Source organism: Eubalaena glacialis, chromosome X (assembly GCF_028564815.1).
Source record: "Eubalaena glacialis isolate mEubGla1 chromosome X, mEubGla1.1.hap2.+ XY, whole genome shotgun sequence".
Classification (NCBI taxonomy): Eukaryota; Metazoa; Chordata; class Mammalia; order Artiodactyla; family Balaenidae; genus Eubalaena; species Eubalaena glacialis.
This window is the reverse complement of record NC_083736.1, coordinates 113060301-113087054: the sequence shown is the minus strand read 5'-3', so window position 1 is coordinate 113087054 and position 26754 is coordinate 113060301. Positions and strand designations below refer to the sequence as shown.

Here is a 26754-nt window from a genome sequence, read left to right as displayed (position 1 = left end):
TGGTGAGAGGATAAATGGGAGATTTGAGGGAAGAAAACGAGTTAGAAAGCTAATATAATGGTTCAGGTGAGAGATGAGGGCCTGAACTAAGGTAGGGATCAATTAAGATGTAACAAAACTGAATTTTTAGCTATAGTTCTGTGTACCAAAATAAACAAGGATTCATATTTAAACTTTTCCAACAGATCAACCTACGATCAGTCCTTTAGCTAACTAGTTAATATTTAACTTTAAAAGTTTTTTTTTTCTGTTGGAAAGACCAATTTTTAGTTCCTTGATTATTTCAGCTTAGTTACTCTAGAGAGTTTGCTGAAATTTTTAGATAAGGCACACATTAAAATATGTTAAAATGAATTAGTGAACTTCCTGTACTCAGACAATAAGGCACTCTCACTTACATGGCATGCTGAAGATTAGTTCGCAGTTTAACATAGCTCATTGCTGCTCTCTCCTGCTGTTGCCTTGCTTCCTCTTGTTGTCTTTGAGCTAACATCCATGTTACCTGCGTGCTTCAAGGAGAATTTTATTCTTCTTTTAACTTAACTTTTTTCTATGTAATTAATAAAGTTATAGTACAGAAAATGATCAAGTGTACTTACTTATAATCAAGAGGAGTTTGATGATGTTCAGTCTGCATTGGATAGACACTCATGAAACTGTCCTCAGGTCGTAATCTTTTAGGCTCTCTCATAATTGTTGAGGTGAGTTGTGGTGTCTGCATCATAACTGGGGTGTGCAGTGTTTGTTCTCTGCTTAGCCACATACTGTCACTACTACTGCTTTCTTCAGCTGAGAAAGAAAATTAACAGCAATGAAGTTCAGTCACTAATTTTGATTAACCAAGTGTCTGATACAATGTGTTCAGGTCAAAAAACAACTGTTTGCTTTCCACATGCGAGAGCTTGGAACAGAAGGATACAAAGGTATGTAAGGTGCAGTCCCTGCCATGCCTTTACAGCCTAGTTGTGGAAAAAGAAAACACAGGCAATTATAACACAGTGTGGTAAGTGCTAAAAGAGAGGGAAGCACAGGTAGAATGGGAACAATGAGAGGGATCAGAGCCAGCTACCCAGAAGTTACTTCTGACTAGAGTAGATACTGTGTGGACTGTGAAGTCTCCTAGGCAGCGGGGAGGACATAAGCAAAAGCACCGAGGCATGAAACAACAATGACTGAACCATACTAATTTGCTGATATTCAGCAATTTTTGACCTGCAAAAATGGTAATTTCATATGGTTCAAACTAAGAGTTTAGTACTCCTGGAGTAGACGGCAAAAGGTAAGGCTGAATAAAGAGGCAGGTATCAATTTATGCAAAGTCTTATAAGCTGTGCTAAGGTGACAGGAACTACTGCTGAAGGTTTTATGGGAAGCAATGTGGTGAGTTACATGTTTTAGACAAAGTATGTAGTGGTAGTGTGGAGGGTGGACTTAAGAATATGAAGACTAGTAAGCAAACAGGCCACTTAGGAGGTTAACTGTGTAGACCAGGTGAGTTAGAGGTTCAGAACGTTTTAAAATGTATAGTGGCATGCAGGGAATACATCTTTTAATTTGATAACTTTTCTATTTAAAAAAAGGAAATTTTGGGCTTCCCTGGTGGCGCAATGGTTGAGAATCTGCCTGCCAATGCATGGGACACGGGTTCGAGCCCTGGTCTGGGAAGATCCCACATGCCGCGGAGCAACTAGGCCCGTGAGCCACAACTACTGAGCCTGCGCGTCTGGAGCCTGTGCTCCGCAACAAGAGAGGCCGCGATAGTGAGAGGCCCGCGCACCATGATGAAGAGTGGCCCCCGCTTGCCACAACTAGAGAAAGCCCTAGCACAGAAACGAAGACCCAACACAGCCAAAAATAAAAATAAATTTTAAAAACAAAAACAAACAAACAAACAAACAAAAAACTCCTTTAAAAAAAAGGAAATTTTATTTTAACTTGCTATCAAGCCCTAACTATTTTAACTGGTCAGGGACACTGTAAGAGATATTTCTCCACAGACTGGGATGTTGGGACTATATGACCAATCAAGTCCAAATCTAAGTTACAAGTTTAAGTTATAAGTTACAAGTTTATGCATTTATATTATTGGACAAAAAGTACTAAAACCATTAATCAATGTGGCAATTTAACAATATGGCCCCTAAAAAAATAAATAAAATTAAAATATGGCCCCCAAATCTTTGACACTCCTCCCATTAACAGGTGGGGGATGATGTCCCATTCCCTTGAATCTGTGCCCTGTGATTGCTTGGTCCATAGAATATGATGGAAATTATGCTATGCCAATTCCTGGCCTTAAGAAAATGGCAGCTTCCAGAGTTCTTGTCTCTTGAGACACTTGCTCTTGGAGCCCAGTCACATGCTGTGAGGAAGCCAAATAGCCACATGGAAAGGACATGTGTGAGGTGGTCCTGGCAGACAATCCCGCTGAGGTCCCAGCTGACAGCCAGTATCAGATACATCTGTAAATGCAGATGCCTCCGTATGATTCCAGTCACCAGCCTTTGAGTATTCCTAGCGGAAGCACCAGACATCATGTCCCTGCTATGTCGTAAGTTTTGGGGGTAGTTTGTTACTCAGGAATAACAGCTGGAGCAAATTTTGGCAACTATGCTAATTTGTTTAAAGTTTCCTAAGGAGAGGAAAAAAGTTCCCAGACCCATTTTGAACCAACCCTGGAGTACTAAGAGTCCAAGAGATTCAAGTGTCATAATGTATTCTTAACCCTAAGATTATAGACAGCAACTTGTATTTCTATCAAGTTCTTTATGATTAATGCTCTTCTTCATAAAAATTCAAAAGTTGGGACCTCTCTGAATCTGTTGCACCACTTAAACTAGATGATTTGATCTCTTAGGTAATGATTAGCTCTAAAATATTGAGTCCATATCCCTATACATAGAGTATAGTGCAGTGATTTAAAAGCAGGTGCTCTAGAGTGAGACTGCCTGGCTCTGCTACTTAATATCGGTGTGACCTTAGGGAAAAGTTACTTAACTTCTCTGTACCAGCTTTCACATTTGAAAAATGAGTATGTACCTAAAGAGTTGTAAGAACTGCATTTATGTATGTAAAATGCTTAGAACAGTACATGTACACATAATTGGAGGACACATTGTTCAAGATATTATTTAACAACACATATCTCAAATTTAAAAATAAGGTGACCCTTAATGACAATTCAGTCATTAGGGTTTACGGTAAACATAAAGGACAAATATAAAGAGAATAAACTATATTCTTACTGAGTGCAAGCTGCATGCCTTCAACCACTTTCCGTTTTCCTGTAGATGGCTTTGATTTTTTACTCCGCACAGTTGACCCCCGACTGCTGATTCCACTAATGACTGACATGGTGTCATCATCACCACCAGCTAGCAAAGAATTTCGGTATGACATCAGTGGAAGCCACACATCTTCTCTTCGGAGTGACATCTGAAAGGTCATGAACTTTTCCAAGTAAACATACCTTAAAAAGGAGTAGAAACCATTAGCTTTCATACATTACATTGACATAGCTTTTTTTTTTCCTTTTTGCTTATTCCTATAGGCTCACACACTATAATGGAACATACAATGATTTAATGAGAGTTGAATAAAAAGTAAATTAGAATGAAAATAATGGTTGATGGGTCTACATTTCCTCAAAGCATACAGTAACAATTGAAGGATTATTAGTGTTCTCTTTCTCGAGACGTCTCTGTTCTATCCTAACTTTTACAAGTCCTCTGTTAGAAGAACAAACCTGAGTCATATTTCTGGAAAGAGGATTGGATTTAAAAATTACACAACTTGGGTTCTAGTCCCAGTTCTACCAACCCCTAGCTGTGTGAGCATAGGCATATTACTTCACTACTCAATCTAAGACTCATCAGTACATTGATGAACAATTTTGTCTCTATCAAGATTCTCACATTAAATGAAATAATTCATAGCATTTCAGCTTATTACTTGTTGAGCATCTATGTCCCAGGCAATGGGGATAGATACAAAGGTCAATCAGATATGGTCCCTACCTGCACAATATTTTCAGCCTGATGGAAGTCATACATCTACCCTTGGATTCAAGTATCACAAGGATTTTATGACTTATATATAATATAGCAATCAAAAATCAACTAACATTTGTGTGACTACTGTGTGCTAGGCATTTTCCTCTTGGGTTCTTTAACTTTACTCTTACAGTCTTGTGAGGGAGACATTCTCCCCATTTGACAGATAAGGAGAGAAAGGATAAGAAAAGTTAAGTAATATATCCATGGTCATAAAAATGAGAAAGCAGTATAACCATGATTCAAATCCCAGGCTTTTGACACTAAGAGTTCAGTGCTTTATTGTGTAAATTATGCTTCACACAAGTTTCATCAACTAACTGTAAAGTGCAAACCAAATTTTGCTGTCATAATAATGGCTAATTCGAATCAATTCAGAATTACCAGTTTTGAACACCATAAGAGAAAGGACAGGAGAGATGAGTTACAAACATACTGCTTAGTGTTAGTTGTATATATTGTAAATATATTTCAGCTACACACAGTAGTACAGTACTCATCAAAGTGTGGTCTGGAAGTTGGCTATTAGTCTGAGAACTTACCAGCCTGACACAAGATGTGCAGTCTGAGCCAAAATATACTCACTAGTTGAGAGATTTACAACTATGTATCCACCACAAAGCTTAACAGAACATTCCAGATAAGTAGCCCTCCCTGATGCTACTTCCCTTTGTCCTCTTTCCAGCCACAGAGGTTGCCATTAACCTGAACTTGCTATTTTTTGTCCCCATTTGTAATGTTTTAATACCTACTTGTCTGTAAACATCACAGCACCATTTTGTACTTAGCTTTTTGCACTCAACATTATAATTTTAAAATCTAACCATTTTGGAAGAGAGACGTCAGCTAACACTATGGTGGCAATCATTTTCCAATAATGTAAGTGTATCAAATCAACATGTTGTACACCTCAAACTTACAACAGTATTATATGTCAACTATTTCTCAATGAAGTCAGAAAAAAAAATTTTTTTAAGATGAACGAGATCTGAGGGTCTAATGTATAACATGGTGGCTACAGTTGATGATACTGTGTACTTAAATAGTACCATATAATTGAAATTTGCTAAAAGAGTAGAGCTTAAATGTTCTGATCAAAAAAATGGTAAATATGTGAGGTGATAAATATGTTAATTAACTTGATTATGGGAATCCTTCCACAATGTATATGAAATCATCATGTTGTACACTTTAAATATATTACAATTTTATGTGTCAATTACAGCTCAATAAACTTGAAAAAATTTTTTAAGATTTTAAAAGCAGATCAATTGGATTGTGTGAATCTTATTTCAATCCCAATTCAATCAAATAAAAGTCATTGATGACATCTGAGACTAGAAATTTGAACAATTAAATGGGTTTTTAATAAAATTAAGGAATTGTGTTTACTTTTTAAAAATCTAACCATTTTGACCACTGTATAGTATTCCATTGTATATTAATCTATTGATACCATTTTCTAGTTGACAGATGTTTAGTCAGTTTTGAGTTTTTCCCTATTCAAACAATGCAACAGTCAAATACTTTGTTATCCTTCTACACATGTGTAAGAGTTCCCCTAGGGCATCTACCTATGAATGGAATTACTGGATCATGAGGTAGGGAGAATCTTAAACTTTACTAGACATTGCCAAATATCTCCAAAGTGGTCTTGTACCAATTTACTCTGCCACCAGCAATGTATAAAAGCCTCTATTGCTCCACATCCTTGGCAATACTTGGCGTTATCAGACGTCTTAAGTTTTGCTAATATGCTAAGTGAGAAATGTTTTTTTTATTGTTTTAATTTTTATTTCTCTAATTAATAGTGTCAATGCAATTTGGGGGGGGGGCGCACTGCACAGCTTGTGGAACCTTAGTCCCCTGACCAGGGACTGAACCCGGACCCTTGGCACTGAAAGCGTGGCATCCTAACCACTGGACCACCAGGTAATTCCTCAATGCAATTTTTAACTGGGATAAATTTATATATAATAAAATGCACAGAAATTAACAGTAAAGTTGGATCAGTTTTGCAAATGAATGCAGCCATGTAACCCATACACCTATCAAGATACAGGACATTCCCATGACCCTACAGAGTACCCTGTATCCCTTTTCCCATTCAGTCTCCCCAACCCCAAGAAGTTAACCACTATTGTGATTTCTATCACCGTTTTGTCTGCTTTAGAATTTCATATAATATCTATACAATGTTTTCTTTTTAAAGACTTTTTTGACGTGGACCATTTTTAAAGTCTTTATTGAATTTGTTACAATACTGCTTCTTTTTTATGTTTTGGTTTTTTGGCCGCGAGGCATGTGGGATCTTAGCTCCCCAACCAGGGACTGAACCTGCACCCCTGGCAGTGGAAGGTGAAGTCTTAACCACTGGACCACCAGGAAGTCCCCAAGATCTATACAATCTTTAAAAGCAAAATACTGGTGGGCTTTCAGAAGACATTACCTATGAGTTATTCATATTCTTCTGTCTTTTTATACCTCAAAGCCCGGGGTTGGGGGGTGGGGGTGGAAGAGATGAAAGAAGATTTTGAGACTTTAATTCCATTTGTTGGGCTCTCTTAGAACGTAAGTCACCATTTTAGAAGACCAAACCATAAAAGTATCCTGTTTAAATGGCCTGTTGAGAACAGGACTTGTAGTTAAAGTACAAAGATAAAAGAGGGGGACTTCTACTTTCCAGTGTAGTCACGGCTCAGGACACAGACTAAGATGCTCCTGATGGATCAGCGATATTATTATCTGTTAAATGCTCCTTCCTTAGTTAGGCTGAGCCAAGAACTCAAATAGGAATACACAAAGCATTCCAGTTACACCTCTAAAGCCACAACTACACTGTAAGGGGAACTCACAGAATTAAAATGGAGTATTATGCATAAAACAGTTATAATCCTTAAATTATAAAATTTCTGAAGTATAAAGTTTTTTGTGCATTAATGCAATTCTACAAATCTAATCTAATCTGAGAGGGAAACCGAGTGTAACAATTAATCTTTAAGAATTCCAAAACAAAATTAAATAGAGTATTTCTAGCAAATACATACACTGTTCTTTTGTCTTGTCGAAGTAGTTTAGAAGAAAATTCACTGAGAATATCAAGAAATGCCAAATTTAAAGGTGGATGGCTCTCTCCTTGTGGATTAGGCTCTTTAAAAGCAAATTCTATGCCATCTCTGCAACAAAAACAACAACAAAAAAAGACAAATATTTAAAGGACTACAATACAAAATTGAATAACTTAGGGAATTTCTCTATACTTTTTCATCCCACTACTAAGATGTTTCCTTTGTCATGCATTTAATCTGAGGAATAGAGAGAATAAGGAGGCTATAGTGCGAGAATGAGCAAATATATTTACATTTGATGCCACTTTTACTTTGTTTGTTTTGGTTTTTATTTTTATTTTTTGGCGGGGGGTGGGGGGCATGCTGCGCCACGTAGCTTGCAGGATCTTAGTTTCCCGACCAGGGACTGAACCCTCGCCCCAGCAGTGAAAGCGCCAAGTCCTAACCACTGGACCGCCAGGGAACTCCCAACTGTTACTTTCTTTAAAACAAAACAGACACACACATACACACACCAGCTGGTCTTTATTTAAAATATGGTTTGGTATATCTACATTCTCTCCTCAGTTCTCTTTTCCATAGAAAATAACCCAAATCCTTTCACATAATGATCAGTACATTTTCTGTATTTTTCAAGACACAAAGGAGATCAACTATAACACATAGGATCAACTTAAAAATAATGATTCAAGACTATCTGTAATGACCCACTGAAGAGTAAAGTTTAAAAATTAAACTCCACTCAGGGCCCACTTTATATTTATTTAACAATAACTACCTCTATTAATCAAGACAACTACCCAACATTATATATATATATGAAGTAAATAATATATTACTTCTCAAAATAATTACTACATGTGTGGTCCTTAAATATTACCTAAAATTCTCATCCAAAGTATTAAAAGGCATAAAAAGAAATTTGAGACTTTTAGAGCAAAGTGAAAAGGAGAGAGTAAATTAAAGTTGAGGAAGGTATAGGACTAACAAAGAGCAGAACAATTTCTGAAGGGAGACATTTAACACTTCATAATTAAGTAAGCAACAGGAATTTTAAAAAGACACAAAACAGAGAGCTTTCAATGAAACAGAGCCCAAGCCTCTTGATTTCTCCAAAGGCAAGGCTCTTTATCCACAATAAAGACATAAAGGGTATTAATAACCACATGTTGGTTATGTTAGAGCTCTAAAATATACTTAAAAGTATAATTGATCACTAAATTACATGCCTAAAATAAAATCAGATGATTTCCAATTTTGATAAGGCAAAGAAAACATGCAGACAAAATAAAGATTGTGGCTCAAAACAAGAGAAAAGGTCACTACAAAATAGAGAACAGAACCAGAAACAGAAAACTTGAAACAAAGAAATCAAATCTCAAAAAATTATCTACCCAGCAAGAGAGATTATGACAAAAACTGTTAAAAGAGATTCTATAATACCTGATGAATATATGTTGCTTTTCTTCACGTAATTTATAAAGATTTCGTATGGTTTTAATTAAAGCAAAGACTTTTCTATAAAAGGTGTTTTAGTCCCAATTCATGTGTTAACAGAGATAGCACTATAACTGGTTCTTAAGAAAGGAGACATGCCACAGATTTGTAAACAAGTAATAAAGCATCAATTGAACTTGGTTATTCTAAACAAAAGAGCAAGATACAAAAAAAACTTCATTGATTAACAAACAGAAGAGCTGAATAAAATATTTGGAAATTACTTGTGTAGCATAGCAATGGCCTCTCTCGTTTTCAACTGATCGAGTCCAAAAGTTAAAGCAAAACGTCGAGCAAGTTCTTTTATGCCGCTGAATGTTGAGGATGACCTATCAAAATTATAGCCATTTTCCTGTATCATTTCATTAAAAAGCTGTTTGGAAAGAAAGAAAGCACATTAAAGTTTTTTAATAACTATGGATTATTAACATCTAATTTTAAAATACTACATTTTATACTTAAAATATACTTGATGTTCTATAAATAAGGCATTGTACTTCATTCTAAAACATGGATTTTTAAAAACATGATACAAATGACCAAAATTGTAGCACTTCATATATTCAGACTAGAGGTAGTTATTGACATTAGAAACTCCTTAGATTAGTTATGACAGAATTCTTTTCTGCCGGTATTAACTGGATATTAAAATAGCATATAAAAATATAAAGAAAAAGGAAACCAACTAACAACTATGCTCTTATTGACATTTAAATGATGGATGTTCACATCAAGAACTTTCATCATAAAGCAAAACAAAATACAATCTTTCAACTATCAAGCTGCCAAGATTTTTAACAGATAATGGCTACTACTTAAGAATACAGTACAATGGGCACTGATCTGCTGGGAACATAAACTGAGATAACCTTTCTTTCTACAGAGCAATCTGGCAATGTGTAGTGAAAGCTTTAGAATTTTCATGCCCTTTGAGTAAGTAATTGTTATTATCAGACTTTATCCAAAAGGAATGATAACAGTAATATTTGTATACAATACATAAGTACAAAAATGTCTGTCTTAGTGCTATTTATAATGGCAAGAATTGTAAAAAACCTCAACATCAAACGAGAAGAGATCTTGGTTAAATTATAGTCCCTCTATAAAGTGGAATACTACACAGTCATTAAAAATGCAGAGGAAAGTATTTAACGGCATGAAAGTGTTCAGGATTTATTAATAGGAAAAATTCAGGATTTCAAGACAATGCACAATATGATTTTTTATTTTTGTAAAATAAGATTTCATGTAGGCATAAAAAAGATTAGGAAGTTAAAAATTAAAACATTGTTAAGTGAAAAAATTAAGGATAAGTTGTATTTTTTCTAGTTTTCCTATATTTTCTAAACTTTCTACAGCAAACAGCTATTATTTTACAGCAAAAGTTATTTAAATGCTGCCTTTAAAACCTTTTAAATTCTATTAATTTTAATAAAGAATATCAAAATATGCAAATGAAATTAAGAACTTTCATACCTAGATCTCTAAAAAGCAAGAAAGTTTATCAAAGTGAAATGGGTTGGGTTATGTTCTGCATGCATTTGGTCTCTACAGACAAAAGTATACAAAGCAAATGATTTTTGCCTAATTAAACATGCCTTGACACTGCCAAAATGAAAATGACTGGTGCATTTTGATTATAAGGTTGATAAATGCTCATTAAAATACATGTGCAAATGTACAAAGAATAAAGTAAAATTCACCTGAAACCTACCAAAGCAAGTTAACCACAGCTAACATTTTGGTGATTATTTTTTCCAAACAGGTACACAGAGATGTGCACAATTTTATAGAGATGCTATACTGCAATCTTTTTTTTATTCTCAAACTATATATTGTAGAGATCTTTACAAATTAACGAATACAGACCTACACCAATTTTAAGCGCTACACAACAGCCACTGCAGAGAAATACTACACAATATATTCATCTAATATCCTATTGACAGGCATTTGGATTATTTTCTAATTTCTTGCTATTATAAATAACTTTGCAATGTATAATCTTCTACACTCATTTTTGCAAACTTATCCTATTTACCACTGTGGATGAACTTCTAAAAGTAGAATTGCTGCCTCAAATGGCATACACATTATAAATTTTGACATATATTGCCAAACTGCCTGCCAGGAAGGTTGAACCAATATACCTTGCTGACAGAACCTGTTTCTCCCATACCTTAGGCGGCTATAGGTTTTGCCAATCTTGCCAGTCTCAAAGCAAAAAATGATCTCACTTGTACAATGTCTACTAGTGAGATTGAGTATTTTTCATTTCCACTTTTATGAACTGTCTATTGCATCCTTTGCCCAGTTTTCAACTGTTACCTTGAAAACTATTAAGTGCTTATTTTGTTAGCCTAAACCTGGTACTCTTCATGTCTTACCTGTTGCAAACTGAGAATAAGGGTCTTTGCACACTGAATTTTGTCTATCTGCCTTGTTTTACTCATTGTTTCTTTGATGATATCACCATAGTCATTATAATACTAGAAAAGAAATTTGTACAAATTAGGCCTTTGTCTCTTAAAACTATTGGACAATAAGACTAATTTTAGGTTAGTCACATAAGCATATCACAAGAATGTTATTTGGCTAGAATTATGCCTTCAAAGACACGAAAGAATGTTACTAAAACTTCATTATAATCTTTAAACACATAATCCCTAACATCAGTAAATTCAGAAACATCAGACAGTTAAGATCTAATCACATTAAGCTCCACAGTTGGTTTTAAGGAGGTATATTGTTTAACAATAATTAAGTTATACAGATTTTCAGAAATAAAACAAAGGACAGAAACAAAGTTCTTGTGCTCTTTGTGAACTATTAAGACAATGAATGTAACCAGTTACTTTCATAACTTATTCATTGCTAACGGCATGTAGTTCATGAGCAGTTTCCAAATTTATTGATTTGGCTTATAGAAACTAACAGCCTGTTAACAACATTTAAAAGAAAACTTACTGTATGTGGCATTTACATTACACACTGCACAGGAATTTTTTTTCTAATTTAAGATCTTGTTTCAAAATGCATACATTAACAACTACCAGAGATAACAGGATAACCATGCCCCTATATGACTAACAAAATTGACTTTAATCTAGAATACCTAAGTCTAAAAGTTTAAAATGTGCAAAATGACTTCAAAAACAACCTTAGTTTAAAAAAAAAAATCTAACAAGTATCAGGCCAAATAACTTAAGTTCCAAAGTACTTTATTAATGGTTCTATCATATAGGAAAGTATTCTGAAGAGAGAATTAACTAGGTTTTGATAAATGTATTACATATTTTATCCTGTAAAAGCAAAAGCTTAAAAAATGTTTACATTTATAATTAGATTTTACTTGAAAAAGGATTACAGAAAAATCATCACACCGTATTTAGTCACATTCTGTTAGTACAATCAACAATATCCTTTCTACTACTACTTAAAAGTTAAAGAATCTCACATATATTTATGACAATTTGTGAATAACCCACTGTGACTCAAATCAGATTTTCAGAGCTTAAGGAACCTTAGCTATCACAGTGGAACAGATGAAGAAATGCAGGACACAAAAGGTATTGAATTACTCGAGGTCACAAGCTGCATAGCAACCAAGCCAAAACTGTATTATCTAGTTCTCTGACTCCTAAACACTTTTTAATGTTACATCAAGCAGGGGAGGGACACCATCCTGCTGTTTTAAACTAAATCACAAAAGCAATTTCTATTAGTGACAGTTAACCTAAGACAAGCTATTTGCAATATTCCAAACACAAATGAACTCAATAAACCCAAAATGTCCATTAATGGAGGATCGGAGGTATGAGAAAATTTACTGAAAATGTTAAATATTTTAAGAGATTTCTTTTACACTAGAAAAGTAATTTACTATTAAAAAATTCAATGGCAACCAAACATAAAGGCGACGTGAAAATATCTCGCTATCCATTTTTCAACTTTACCTTCATATACTGCTTAAAGATATCTGCAGCTGTATTCATCTCCACCACAGTATATACAATTAGCTTACAAAATGCTGCAAGTAAATTTCTCCTTTTGTGCAGAGCTTCAATTTTACTGGCTTCATCTTCCTGCTGACCATCTGGGGAAAAAGGTTTCCAACGTTAAGCCATCTGTATTTTACTTCAGCCTTATGTGTGTGTGTGTGTGCGTGCGCGTGCGTGCGTATGTGTGTGTGTGTGTATATCAAATTCAATATAAAACATCTTTATTTTGGAGAATTTGAAAAATTAAGGAAAAAACATTTAAATAAAATAAAAATTATAATCACTCAATATCTTCATGAATGACCAGCCCACTTATTCCAATACACAAAATTTTTGTGACGTCAAATCAGAAGGCTGTTTAGTGAACATGGAACAGGAACAAGTGGAGTGAGTGAGAGGAACTGATGTTTAGTGAAATCAGGCTAAGCTTGCCTAACACATTAATCTACTTCCCTAGCAGGATAGTTTGACGATGAGACCTGCATATTCAGTATCTGCTGGGTAAGGCTCTTTCTTCCCTAGGGGCAGACAACCTCAGAAATTCTCCTATCCCTTCTAAAGATGACCCCACCCAACCTCAAACCCAACTTTTATTGACAGATACTTCCTTTATACATATTACAGATATTCAGTTAGACTGGCCTAGAAACCATTCTGTCTTTTTAAGGTAACTTCACATATATCTGCTCTGATCCATTATGTGAGATCTTGATATTCAGTTATCAAAGGGACAAAATTATTTCCAAATTCACAGTTGAGAAAGCCGGATTACAGCCTCCAAGTACTGCCAAAGGATTTTCAAATTATTTGATACTGTGCATAAAATTGTAATGAAGCCTTTTACATAAAAAGCTATGCAAAGAATTTTCCTCTTGACAAATTTTACAAATGAAATTACTTACATAAAAAATACTGTGTATAAAATAAGAACTCTTTTTAAACAAGTATTTATTTCGCCCTGTCTCTGATAATCCTTGATAACTGCTAGTAAATAAAAACCAAATTTTAAGAATAGGAATTTGTTTAAGACAGACCATCCGAAAAGTTTCTGTTATCAAAAGTGCCTATTCCAGAATGCCAAAGTCATTTGCTTAGACACCTAAAACGTACTGTTCATTCTTTTAAAAGAGTACACTGAACATATAAGCTAACTTTTTCTTAATGACTCTGTGATTATAATGGATTTCTAAACAATATTGTTTCCAATCATTGTTTGGTACTGTTCTCAGGAACTAGAGGGATACAGACTTATTCCCCCTACAGACTAAGTTACCCAGATATTAAGAGTTTTTTGAGTCCTGATTTTTAGGTTTCTTCACTTCTTACTTATCAAAAATTAGCCACCGTTTTCTCTTGTGGGGATTAAAGAATGTTAGAGAAGTGTCTAACACACTGGGCCTTTCACAATGTCAGTTGCCATTATTATTATGTGTTGCCAGTGCCTCTAGAAGCATTCCCTATTTTATTCTCCCCTTCTAGTCTGATGTGGGCTAACAAATCAAATAACCATGGGTCTACAATACCAGGGGTTAGATGAGTATGAAAAGCAATGGAAACTATCATATGTTGCTGGTGGGAGGATAAAAGAATAAAACCACTTTGGAAAATAATTTGGCAACTTGTGGTCAAGTTTAAGATGCACACAGACTATATAATCTAGCAATGCCACTCAGGTATACAGGCACACCTCGGAGATATTGCAGGTTTGATTAGACCACCGCAATAAAGGGAATACTACAATGAGTCACATGAATTTTTTGGTTTCCCAGTTCATATAAAAGTTATGTTTACACTATACTGTAGTCTTACTAAGTGTGCAATAGCATTATGTCTAAAAACATGTACATACGTTAATTAAACACTTCATTGCTAAAAAAATGCTAATCATCTAAGCTTTCATGCGAGTTGTAGTAGTAACATCAAAGATCACTGATCACAGATCACCATGACAAATATAATAATAATGGAAAAGTTTGAAATGTTGCCAGAATTACCAAAAAAAGACACAGAAAAATGAAGAGAACAAATGCTGTTGGAAAAATGGCACCCATAGACATGTGTGATGAAGGGTTGTCACAAACCTTCAATTTGTAAAAATACACAGTATCTACGAAGTGCAATAAAAGGAGGTATGCCTGTACACTAGAAAAGCATTTGCACATGTGCTCAAGGAGATAAGTATAAGAACATTTTTGTAACACTATTTATAATAGGAGAAAAGATGGAAACAACCTAAATGTTCGTCAATATGAAAATGGATAAAGTGTGGTTAATTCATATCACATAATATTCAGCAGTCAGGATGAATAAGCTATAACCACATGTCAATACTGACAAATTTCACAAATAATGTTAACTCAAAAAAGCAAGATGAAAAATAAAATGTTCAACATGATACCATTTATGTGGAAGCTAGCAACAGAAAATAAACTATATATTGTTAAAAGATACATAAATTCCTAGTAAAATAAAATTAAAATGCAAAGGCATGATAAACAGCAAATTCAGGATAGCAGTTATCTCTAGGGAAAAAGAATAATGGGATGGGGAGGGATACAAACAAGGGCTTCTTTTGTATCTATCTATTCCTTTAAAAAACAAATCTGAAACAGAGCAAAATTTGACAAATGCTGGTGGTTGGTATATACAAATGTGTTACATTTTATTCTTTTCCATAGAACTGGAATACATTTCATTTTTAAAGTGGAAATAGAAAAACACGAAGTCCAAGGAGGTAAGACAAAGTGTAATTCCAGGAAGCTCCCAGAAAATTTAGGAGTATTGGCAAGCTTATTCTCATTCCTATTTCCTATGATCTAAATGAAGTTGAGGTAGTCCCCAACTAACAAAAGGGTTATAGACCAAAACCAATTTTGTATCAGTTTTGGGAATATAACTATGTTTTCCTATAGAAGTTTTAAAAACTCCTACTCATCTTTTAGGATCCATTTCTGATGTTAGCTTATTTCAATGGTGTTTTGACTCCTACAGAACAGTTAGAACTTCCTCTACATGCCCACAACACTTTGTACCTACCTCTATTACTTATCAAGTTACATTATAATTACTTGTTTTTAGATACGTCTTTTCCACTTGAATTGAATTCTTAAAGGAAAAGACCATGTCTCATTTTTTTTATATTCATAGCATCTAGTATACTGCCTGCTGACCAATAAATGTCAAATGAATGTTAAAAATAAAGTGTAACTAAACCAAGAGCTGAAAGTGAATGGTGGAAAATTCTAAGTATATAATCTTTAGTACATGGATTTTGATATCTGTTTTGGCTACTTAGGTTTCTCAATTCTGTTCTGGTTAAGTTTTTAATACTTGAGAACAAAGCTCTCTATTGATAAAAAATAAGCTACAAGCCATGTCTAGAATTATATATAGTTAAAGCTTTGCAGTGATGTGTCAGTTTATGTATGGACATACACATACTGATGTTATATATCCTTCAAGTTTAACTTCAAATTGGAAAAAAAAAAAAACACCCCAGAAGAAGTCACCAAATACTGTTTTTCCACGATTTCTTGTTCAAGTAAGGCATCTGTGTATGCAATTAGGGTGCGAAGAGTAACTTAACACTAGGCAAGGCTGGTTTGATTATTTACCTGTAACATTCTGTACTGCCCCAGACTTTTACAGAAAAATTATGCTATGAAAGTATACAACAAAAAGGTCATTTATAGAAACACTATATTCTGCTCTAATTACTTGAATATTGGTATTACCAATGATTAAGGGGAAAGAGAAGTAAATTTTGTTGAGTACCTACCTACTACATGCCCAGGCACTATACTAGTCACTTTGCTCAATTTAATTAACTTGTACAGTTCTGTAAGGTAGCTACAAATTAGAAAAACAAGCTCACAACTAGTGAGAAACAAAGATTTGATTCCAAAGCCTATACTCTGTGATACCACATTGTCTTTACAATGTTACAAGCAATGAACACAAATTGCACTGGAAAATGTACCTGTGTTTCATGTTTTAAGAATAAAATATCAAACAGTAGTGTAACACTTTACATTGCTGTTAATTAAATTTGATTTATAGTAGATACACAGATTTAACAAAAAGATGGCAATAAAATTACCTGCACTGTTATTGTCATCATCCTGTTCAATGAAGACATGATCCAGAATAAAGCTGAGCAACTCAGACTGCAATGAAGAATCAGGGGTGTAAACTAATGGCTCTAACATGTCACGCCCTCCTGACATAATCTGATGGCTGAAGATCATCAAAATATCACATAGAATAGTGAAGGCCTAGTATAAAAAAAAATAAAAAATAATAAAAAAAAAAGGATAGCATGCCATAAACCAAAGTTTCTCACGAACTGCCACAAGTAACTTACATATTTAATGTGGAAATAAAATCCAACTTTCTATATTTGAAACTCACAAGAAAAAGCAATGTCTAGTATTTTCCTAAGATTTTAAAGGTGAAGAGTGTAATTTTTCAACAATAACTACTGATATTTGCATTGTGATTTACTAACTGCAAGATAATTTCACAAATATTCTTTTTAGTTTTCAGCAATTTTCTTTTAATTTTTTAAGTGATTTGTACAATGTTAACATCATCAAAACATGCAATCAGGACTCAGTCTCAGGTTTTCTGACTCCAAACCCCAACCTTTACACTACACCACAATGTCTCATGGTATACATTCTCAAATATCAAATAATGTATAAACTTGGTACCATTCTTTTCTTCTATGGAAGAAAAACACTTATACCAAGAAGATGAATATCTCCTAGAAGCTCTCTTAGAAGAGAGATCACAAAATCTATAGGACTTTTTAAGCACTCTCATTGTCAGTATATGTGATGATTAAGTAAAAAAAACATAACCAAGTGTGGGTCTGCTTACTAATCATCAGGCAAACCTGACAGTATAATAAACATAAGGCTGAAGTGGGACTTCCCTGGTGGTCCAGTGGCTCCATGCTCCCAATGCAGGGGGTCTGGGTTCGATCCCTGGTCAGGGAACTAGATCCCCCATGTCGCAACTAAGAGTTCGTATGCCACAACTAAATATCCCACGTGACACAACTAAGACCTGGCACAGCTAAATAAATAAATAAACAAACAAATAAATAAATAAAGCAATAAAGCTGAAGTTATATCTTTTTTTTTTTTTTTTGGATGAAGTTATATCTTGAGGAGCTTTATAAAAACTCTGCCAGGAGTTTTAAATAGAGTCAAACACTGGTAAAGGTAGTCAGAAGGTAACTGGAAAAAATTTAATTATTTGTTGGGAAGGGATAAGGAAAATAAAATTTTGTGATCACAAAGTCAACAGAAAATTACATTTAATGGAAGACTACTACTAGAAGGACAGATTATAATATAGAGCTCAAAGCAGATTTTAATAATAGCTTTGCCTTTTTGGAACTAACCACATTTATTTTTTCTCTATGCTTTTACCTCTTCTTTTGGTCTCTTCCTCTCATTTTATTACTATAGTAATAATTTATACCTATCAAGATATCTGAGTTTACAAAAGCTTTTGCAACATACACAGTAAGGATACACAGTGATAAGCGTGGTGACATTTACTAATTAGGTGAACTGACAGGTCTTGTGAGCTAACCAGGACATATTCCTGGAAGCTGTTAGGAAGACTAATACACAGGCTATTTAATGACCAAATAATTAATCTCTAAGGCCTGAACAACAGATTATATACAAAGGAGATTACACACAATAACCCATAAGGAATTATGTGCTAACACTGTAAGAAATATGGAATATTAAGCTGAGTATCTTGGTGGCCTATGAAAATATATCAAGTAATACTTCATGTATTAAGTTTGGATCAGTGTATACTTCATTGAAATCCTATTCTAAGACATTAACTATAAACTCATTTTACTACCTTCTGAAAGTTTGTCCCTCTTCTCTGAATTGTAGAGAAGAAAATGTCCCAAGTCCTTTATTGTTACAGTTCAAAACTAAATAGGCTCTTGGTCCCAGGATCAGAAGTTATTTTACAGATGGGAAAACTACCCATGGCACCAAGTAACAATATATTTCCAGATTGAGAAGCTTGGCAGCAATGGAATCAAGAGGGCATATGTGGTGGGAAGGTAACACTCTGAAGACGGACGTGATTAAAATTTTTATTTCAAAGTCCACACAAGAAAAAATAACCCACACAATCGGGATGGGCAGGAATGCCAACATCTGATAATACTCTCAGAGATAACAAAACCAGATGGACCTTTCCTCCCTGAGGCATACCTGTTATACTTGTTGCTTTCAGGAATAATTTATGTAACTGCATACACCTACTTTGTATATATGGGTCTGTTTACCATGTGTGGCATAAAGAAACAATAACACAGAATAACTGCAACATGAGGGTAATCTATAATGCTCCACATGGAATTAATGTTAATCTATTTTTTGAGCATGGTATATATACAGATACAAGATATTTCTACTTTGCCCAATTTCAGTATTTCTTAAATTTTCTATATTAGTTCAGATATTTATTCAGGGTTGCTTACAAAAGACTGCTAGACTGCTATCTATAGTAATTACTAACCTGTTCTTTAACGGTGGTATTCACGTTGGTCAGGTAATGCTGACATATCTGACAGAATACCCTCATCTGTTTCTTTAAACGCAGCAAGTCCTCCTTGAAAAAATTTAACATGAGCATTTTAAAATACTGTATTAAAAACTCATTCAGTATTTAAGATATTTTAAATTACATAAAACATCACCATATATTTAACTATGTTAACTCTGCTTGTACATTAGATTTAAATTCTTTATTATTTATCAAAAAGGAAAACAAAAACCACTTTTAAAATCTCAACAAATTGCAGCCTTAAAAACACCAGGTATATTCATGATAATTAGCTGACATTTAAAAATATTGTTTATATCATCTTTAACTCAGCCATTTTCAATTTCCATTTCTCTGTTCATTCTGTAATACACTTAATTTACTATGTACTTAATATTGTAGGCCTAGTACTTAAAATCCTCAGACTATTAGTACATGCATATCATTAATGAATATATAAATACTGGTGGTGTAGTAAATATATGTTTTCACAAAGCTGAGTGTTAGAATATTCACTCAAAGCCAAATATCATCATATAGAAAAAGCATCTGTATATAAGAATAAAATTTTATCAAAAAAAAAATACCAGGTATATTAACGGATAATATCCTACGTGATCTGGGTCCTTTAGAATGAGAAAACTTATATGACTATATATGGCTATCCATATAAATCCACTACCTCAGAATGCTTAACAAGTAAAGATTTATGTTCCATCCTCGCTTTGTAATTTGATGGGTGGCCGACTGATGAATGGAATAAAATAAATGATAAAAAAGGGACAGCATGTTCCATTTTTCATTTGTAGGACAGTGGTTGTGCTTTTTAAAAACAGAGAGGGACCAAACAAAAATTAGTTTTGTGGTATTACTCCACTTAAGAAAAAAAAAATTTTAAGTGTCTCATAAACCTACACTAAAAGGATGAATCTTTTTTTTCTTTTTCTAAATTTTTTTTAGAATTTTTTTTCTTTTTCTAAATATTTACACCAGTTAATTTAAAATAGAAAACTACTTTATAAAGATCAGCCACACTAATTTATTTAAGGCATAACCTCTGGCCCGTCTCCTGATACTGGATGCCAAACGATAGAGTATCACTACACATTTGGTATATGTAATAGACAAGTTAAATAAAAACAGGTTTAACTTAGAGATTGATTTGGTGAAGAAAACTCAACCAAGCTTCAGTAGAAATAATTTTTGCATTTAATAACCATTTTTACCCTCTTTCCTCTACTAAAAGTATTACCTTTTTTCCCATGTTAATTTTTAACTCAATGCTTTTGATTTAGGTGAGCAATCATATTTGCTAATACAGTCACTGTTCCTACTACAAGCTTGATATTGAATTAAACTTTTTGGGTGTCTGACAATAAGTACGCTATTTTAACAACAGTACTACATTGTCTTTTCAAGGGGGAAAATATCCATTTGTAGATGTAATTGCATCTTGTGCTTAAAAACCTCAAAAAAATTCTAAAATTATTCTGTGATTTTATGCAAGACAAACTGATTATCAAGAGGATTCCTTTTTGAGGAAAATAACTATGAACAGCTAATTCTATAGCTTACAGAAATTACTTAATATTTATAAAAATGTGCCCAAATAATATTTAAGGCAACACCTACTACTACAAGTACGAAGTTTAAGTTTCTAATTTACAAATGAAAAAGGCAGTACTGTTTAGTTCAATTACTAAACACATCAAGGATTACCATTACAGATAAAAATTCGAAAGTTCTATGACCTAGTAGCTGGCACATTACACTCAACCAGAAAGTGATTTATCATGAATTTGGAACATCAGTACAGAGATCCTGAGTATGAATAAGGAGATCCCAAAACAATACAAGGCATAAGATCTAGGGACAGGTGGTTTGTAATAATTAATTTATATAACCCAATAGCTGTATCTGTAAGTTTCAAAGGCTCTCGGTCATGATTTACAAAATCTGTAGTTCTTTATGTACCCAGCACTTTTGAGAATGATATGGAAATCCATAAATTATGCCACGTAGAAATGTGATTTTTAAAATTTAGAATCATACCCTAAACAAAACATATTAATGTTGTTTCACTGAATATACATCAAACTACAAGTAACTGTTTTTAAAAGTACACATGCCTAAATAGTAGATTAGAAATAAGCAAGATTTTATTGAAATGTCTTATGTTTAAGTTTGCTGAAAAGTTAATGCTATTTAATAAAGACGCCACTGAACCACCACAAACCTTTGTAGAGCTGCTTTCAGTTATCTTTGCAAGCTGCCAAAGGATTACATAGTGAGTGCATTGCAGTGCGTGAATAACAATCTATAAAAGAACAAAGAGAACACAGTTAAATTTTAAAAGTCACAAGTCTTCTTTCTCAAAGTTAAATATGTAACATGTAAATAAATAAAAACCTGTTCAGGCATGTCTCCATTTTCAATTCCGGTTTTCAATAGTTTGTAATTACAAGCAAACAAATCCCACTTTGAAAGATCATGGGCACTGTAAAAAAGAATTAAGTTATATTAAAAAGTTAAGCTTAATCACATTTGTTCTGGACTTGACTGTTAACGGAATACTATTAAAGTAAAATGTAGTAAACTTTCTAACATGCGCCCACAAGAACAACAAAAAAAAATGTGTATTTTTAAAAAGTATATTAGTTGATAATTTGTTGTTCCCCAATTCACAACATGACTCTATCAAGTACTTTTTTCCCAAAAGCACAAGAAATCCAGCAAAAAATGTGACACTATAATCCCAAAACATGCAAGTTGGTTCTGATTTTGCTACAGTTTTAAGAAATCAGAAACTTTAAGATTCAACTTACTTATGAAAAGCAGTGATTCTCTTCAATGTTGACAATACCTGATATGCATCATCTTCATCAGGTTCTTCACCCTATGAATGTTAATTATATCATATTAAACATTAATAACCACAAAAGTGAAAAATCTTAGGCTATCACATTGGTGATTTCCACACCTTGAAAATAAAGAATAACCTAATTAAAAACCACAAAATAACTCTGTCATTCAATACTTAGACCTGGCCAAATTTAAAGCAAGGTGGCCAGAATAATGGGTCAACACAGAGTTGTTATAACAGATACATTATACCCAAGAGAGAAAAACTGAATGACATTCTCCTTTTTTCCTTTAAGTGATCTTGACACAAAACAATGAAGACATCTACTCTTTCACCGTAATAAATGCATTGGAACAATAAAGAGAAATATATTAGAGGACAAGCAAGAGATCATAAAAGATAATACCTAAAGGACAAAATCTACTAAGTAAATGAAACATAGTGCTCAAGAAAGATATATCAGACCAATTAAAATTAATTTGGAAAAAATCCTCTGCATAAGGACTAGATATACTAATCCTTTTTCTGGGTATCAACTTTTCAATTTAGAGTAACTTAAGTTTTTGAAAATTTTATGAGTCTCACTATAAGAAACTTACAAATTTTAAAAAATACTATCGAACTTACTGTATTAAACCCCAGGTCTCTCAAAAAAATGCTTGTTTTTCACCATCAGTTTTTATACAAGGTAAGTAATTAAACTTAATTAACAAACCATAGCTTGATTTTAAATTAACTTGTCCTAATCAGAATCATATCCAGCTAAGAGTAGAGCCATTACAATTTTTAAGAATGTGATCATTGTACATCAACATATTTGCACAAACCTCCAATTAAGCAAAACATAGTAAGCATGAAATGTTATACACAGAAATAAGAAAGTTAAAGAAGTAACTGCTAAACAAAATAACTGGAAATTACAAAAGTCCATATCATTTTTGCAGCATTAATGACAAAAGTGATGTGGAAAAGGCTAAATGCATTAATTTGAGAATCACAACTTTTTACTTTATGCAAATCAATTAACCTGTTAAGTGTACCTTTCCAGAAAAGATAAAAATCACAATAAAAATACAAGTGTATTTGACTACCACACTTAAGCCTCTTTGGAAATACAACAGAACAACAAAACAACAAAATCGACAGTGGCTATAATTTATCAAGGCTTTATAATATCAAAGACCATAAATAAACTTCCAAAATGTTAAGAAACACCCCAATTTTTGAGGTTACATGGCCACAGTCTAGCTCAACTTTTCTGTTCTGTTAACACCCTGTTCCCTAACAGCCTCTTGTTCAACTAAACCCTGGAAACTTCCCAGATCATTTCTTTAAATTAAAAAAAGGGGAAAGATGTTAGCTTTGCTTTCACCTTCTCTTAGTCGCAGATTCTTGCCACCTTCCTATTTTGGTGGATGAATAATAGTATCACGATGAATCATAGAACAAAAAGTCTGAATGACTTTTCAACATACTGCTAGGGATTATCACCAAGACTGGTGATTAATTTGGTTCCGGGGGGTGGGGTGGGGGTGCGCAGTGGGGCACAGCTGACAAAATACTTGTAATATATACCTCTTGCAGAAAATCTTCAAGAAGCCGGTTAAATTTATCAGCCAACTCGTCTATCAGTTGACTTCTTGAAATATCTACTCTGTTGAAAATTGTGAACTCTTCATTACAGAGTGCGTGATAAGTTTTAGAACACGCTTCCAAAACATCAGTATCTGTGTGCTTCTCTACAATATTCCGGATCTGTCGTAATAAGGCATCCAAATGCTGCAAAATCAAAGTTTTCTTCATTAAAACTAAAGTATATATGATAGGCATAAAATGACTACACAACCGGGATGAAAAGCTTCAAACACAGTAACTTTACAACCAGTAGGGCATACATTAAGTTCTTCTAGTCATAATAAATAAATGCACTGACCCACCCAAACTTATTTCCCCAACTTCAACAGGAATAATATTACCTATCTCACAGGGCCTTGGTGAGATGTTAATACACATAAATACATATGTTCCTGGAACACAGTAAATGTATTCAATGGATATTAGCTGCTTTTATTTTGCAATTGTTATTATCCAGTTACCCACCCCTAATCTCCATAAATGATCAGTGATATAGTCACATAATGGCTAGCAATGATGGTACGGATATGGGCATGAATCAAAGAGAAACCTCATTAGTGCCATTCTCTAAATCCACCTTATCTAAAATATATATGGCATACAAGATACAGGTTTCCTTTTACATTAAAAGTTACAAAAACATATTTCAAAAAATATAAATAAACAATATGATGGGATGAACTAAGTTAACAATTTTTCTTCAACGTTTTTTATACACAGAAACACCATACCTTTTCTAATCGTCCAGTGGTATATATTTCCAAATCAAAGTATTGTGGCAATTGCAACAAGTTAGTCACCTTTTCAGCATCTACAGAGTACTTCGAAATAAAGAAAAAAAAAGAAAATCATGTCAAAAACATCACAATAATGGTAAGTAAATATTATGATAAGTGCAAAATTCTGTGTGGCACTTCCCAACAAAACTTGTAATTTCTTAGTAACACTCCTGATACTGACACAAACTTACTTTAGCTAATAACTGAGGAAGGGCCACAGCAAAAAGTTCAGTGATTTTTGTCCTGTCGTCCAACTGGGTCTTCTTCTCCTTTGCTGTTAGCACCTAAGGTAACACAACAAAGTTTCTAAGTATTTATTAATAAGCCCACTGACACTGTTAGGTGCTCAACTTTAAGTTAAGATATCCAAAATAAGTAATAAAATGACATTTTAAATTATGGATACAAGAATTTCTACTATAAAACTTGAAACCCAAAAGTAACAAAGAGAATAGCTTGCACATTATATTTTTAAAAAATAGCAACACTTTGAATAGGTCTAGAGGCAAAATCAATACCCAATTAGATTAACTAACTCTACCTTTGGATGAAAGGAGAAGCAGTTAGGAAATGTAGTTTAGGAGCTTATATAATAATAGGATTGAGTAGGATTTCAGTCTACTGTAAGTTGTGCCATGATCCATGAGTTATGAATTCAACATAGGTAACGACCAGCAATTAGAAAAACAAGAAAAAAAAACACGAAAAAATAGAATGCATCACATAAGTTGCAGTATTGTTTGATGAAATTGTTTCAGTTATACACAAACACATATATATAGATGTGTACTAGGTCACAATATAAAAATGTATTTTTGTGCTTCACAAAGTTTGAAAGCCTGTGCAACTTTGGTCTACAATACAAATATATGTGAACTTTGAAATAATGCATTAAAATCAAATCCCAGGAAATAGGAATTTCCCCCATTTTAATGAATGATTATCCTGTTTTTATTTCTAACTTTTATTAAAAGAAAAAGAAAGCAAATCTATAAATAAACCAAAACAGACAAATACACCATTCTAAAATGTGGCACAACATGCGGTCTTAAAGGCAGGGACTGTCAACCACTGTATCTCCTGTAGTTACTGTCAACCACTGCATCTCCTGTAGTTAACTAACAAAGTATCTTATGGAAGGAATGTGGATTTCGCAAATTGCTAATGCTTTAAAATTTACTTCTAACACATATTTATAAGCAAAGATCGCCTGAAAAATAAAATTTAAGATTCAAAAATTTGATTATATGGTTACAAATAAGAACTTTAAAAAAGATATTGAAAAAGAGACATATAATTTAGAATACTGAAAATATGTTGGCATACCCTTTTTCCTGTCCCTCTCCCCACAGGAGGATGACATTCAGCAGCTTGTCTAATGGTACAAAGCATTATTTCAATCAGAGCACTCTCTTGTCTGTCCGTTAGCGCTGCAAAAAAAAATCAGAAAGTTAACCTATTTCTTTTCTTTATATGCCATTTATAATATTACATAACAGTTCCTTCTGCCTGTGACAGAATCCGACCTAATGTACTAAAGAAAATCCCATTACTATATCACAAAAAGGATCAGAACAAGTTAAACCTTCCTAAGCATTACAAATCTGTAAAACACTGCTCCACAATTTGAGAAATGAAAATATGAACAGATACAAAAAAATAAAATATAATAAAACAAAATAAAGAATATTGACAGCAACTACATCTTTCTACATAATATTCATGTGTATGAAAACAAAATTATTCAAAGACTTTGAATCATTATTTTAATGCTAAAAGATAAAGAAATGGAATAAGTAAACTCTATTTTCAAAATTATCTAGACAACAAAAATACCATAATTAAACATCCTTACCTTCCTCTCCACTAAGTGGCTCCTCCAGCAACAAGCTATTCATACATTCCCAGTCTTTCAGCAGCTCAGTAGCACAGTCCCACATGCTATCCACAAGGTACGCTGCGTGCTCATGTAACTAAAATTTAAAAAGAGCAATGTGCTCTTAGACAAATATCATACTAGCCTTAATCAAAAGAATGGAAGCTTTGTTGGCACCATGTGCAAACTCAAACAACAATTTGTTTTTTGAGGTCAAATGGAAGAAAGGACAGAGAAGAACTGCCTTAGCTTTGCTATGTATAAGTAAACCCTGCTAGGTAGTAACATTTCTCACAATAATCATTAAATCATTCACATGAAAATTATATTTGAAGAGACTATATGCATGCATATTTAGTACCTGACTCAATACAGTCATCCTTCTGTATCTAAGG

The 26754-nt window shown here is 33.5% G+C and overlaps 1 protein-coding gene across 5 annotated transcripts in view; it reads right to left on the bottom strand.

Moving 5' to 3' along the window:
- Positions 1-26754, bottom strand: part of STAG2 (STAG2 cohesin complex component) — a 115489-nt gene that overhangs the window by 10612 nt on the left and 78123 nt on the right. For 4 of the 5 annotated variants that reach the window (XM_061179392.1, XM_061179393.1, XM_061179391.1 and 1 more), the window contains 17 exons: positions 26339-26456; positions 25810-25913; positions 24675-24767; positions 24436-24525; positions 23645-23848; positions 22032-22102; positions 21616-21703; positions 21443-21523; positions 19180-19272; positions 16718-16892; positions 12574-12713; positions 11005-11106; positions 8842-8990; positions 7100-7228; positions 3246-3469; positions 600-789; positions 399-509 (listed from right to left, as the gene is read on the bottom strand). In XM_061179392.1, the coding sequence (XP_061035375.1) occupies positions 399-509; positions 600-789; positions 3246-3469; positions 7100-7228; positions 8842-8990; positions 11005-11106; positions 12574-12713; positions 16718-16892; positions 19180-19272; positions 21443-21523; positions 21616-21703; positions 22032-22102; positions 23645-23848; positions 24436-24525; positions 24675-24767; positions 25810-25913; positions 26339-26456 (2162 nt within the window). The remainder of the gene's footprint in view (positions 1-398; positions 510-599; positions 790-3245; positions 3470-7099; positions 7229-8841; positions 8991-11004; positions 11107-12573; positions 12714-16717; positions 16893-19179; positions 19273-21442; positions 21524-21615; positions 21704-22031; positions 22103-23644; positions 23849-24435; positions 24526-24674; positions 24768-25809; positions 25914-26338; positions 26457-26754) is intronic. The other variant, XM_061179395.1, reaches the window with a different exon arrangement.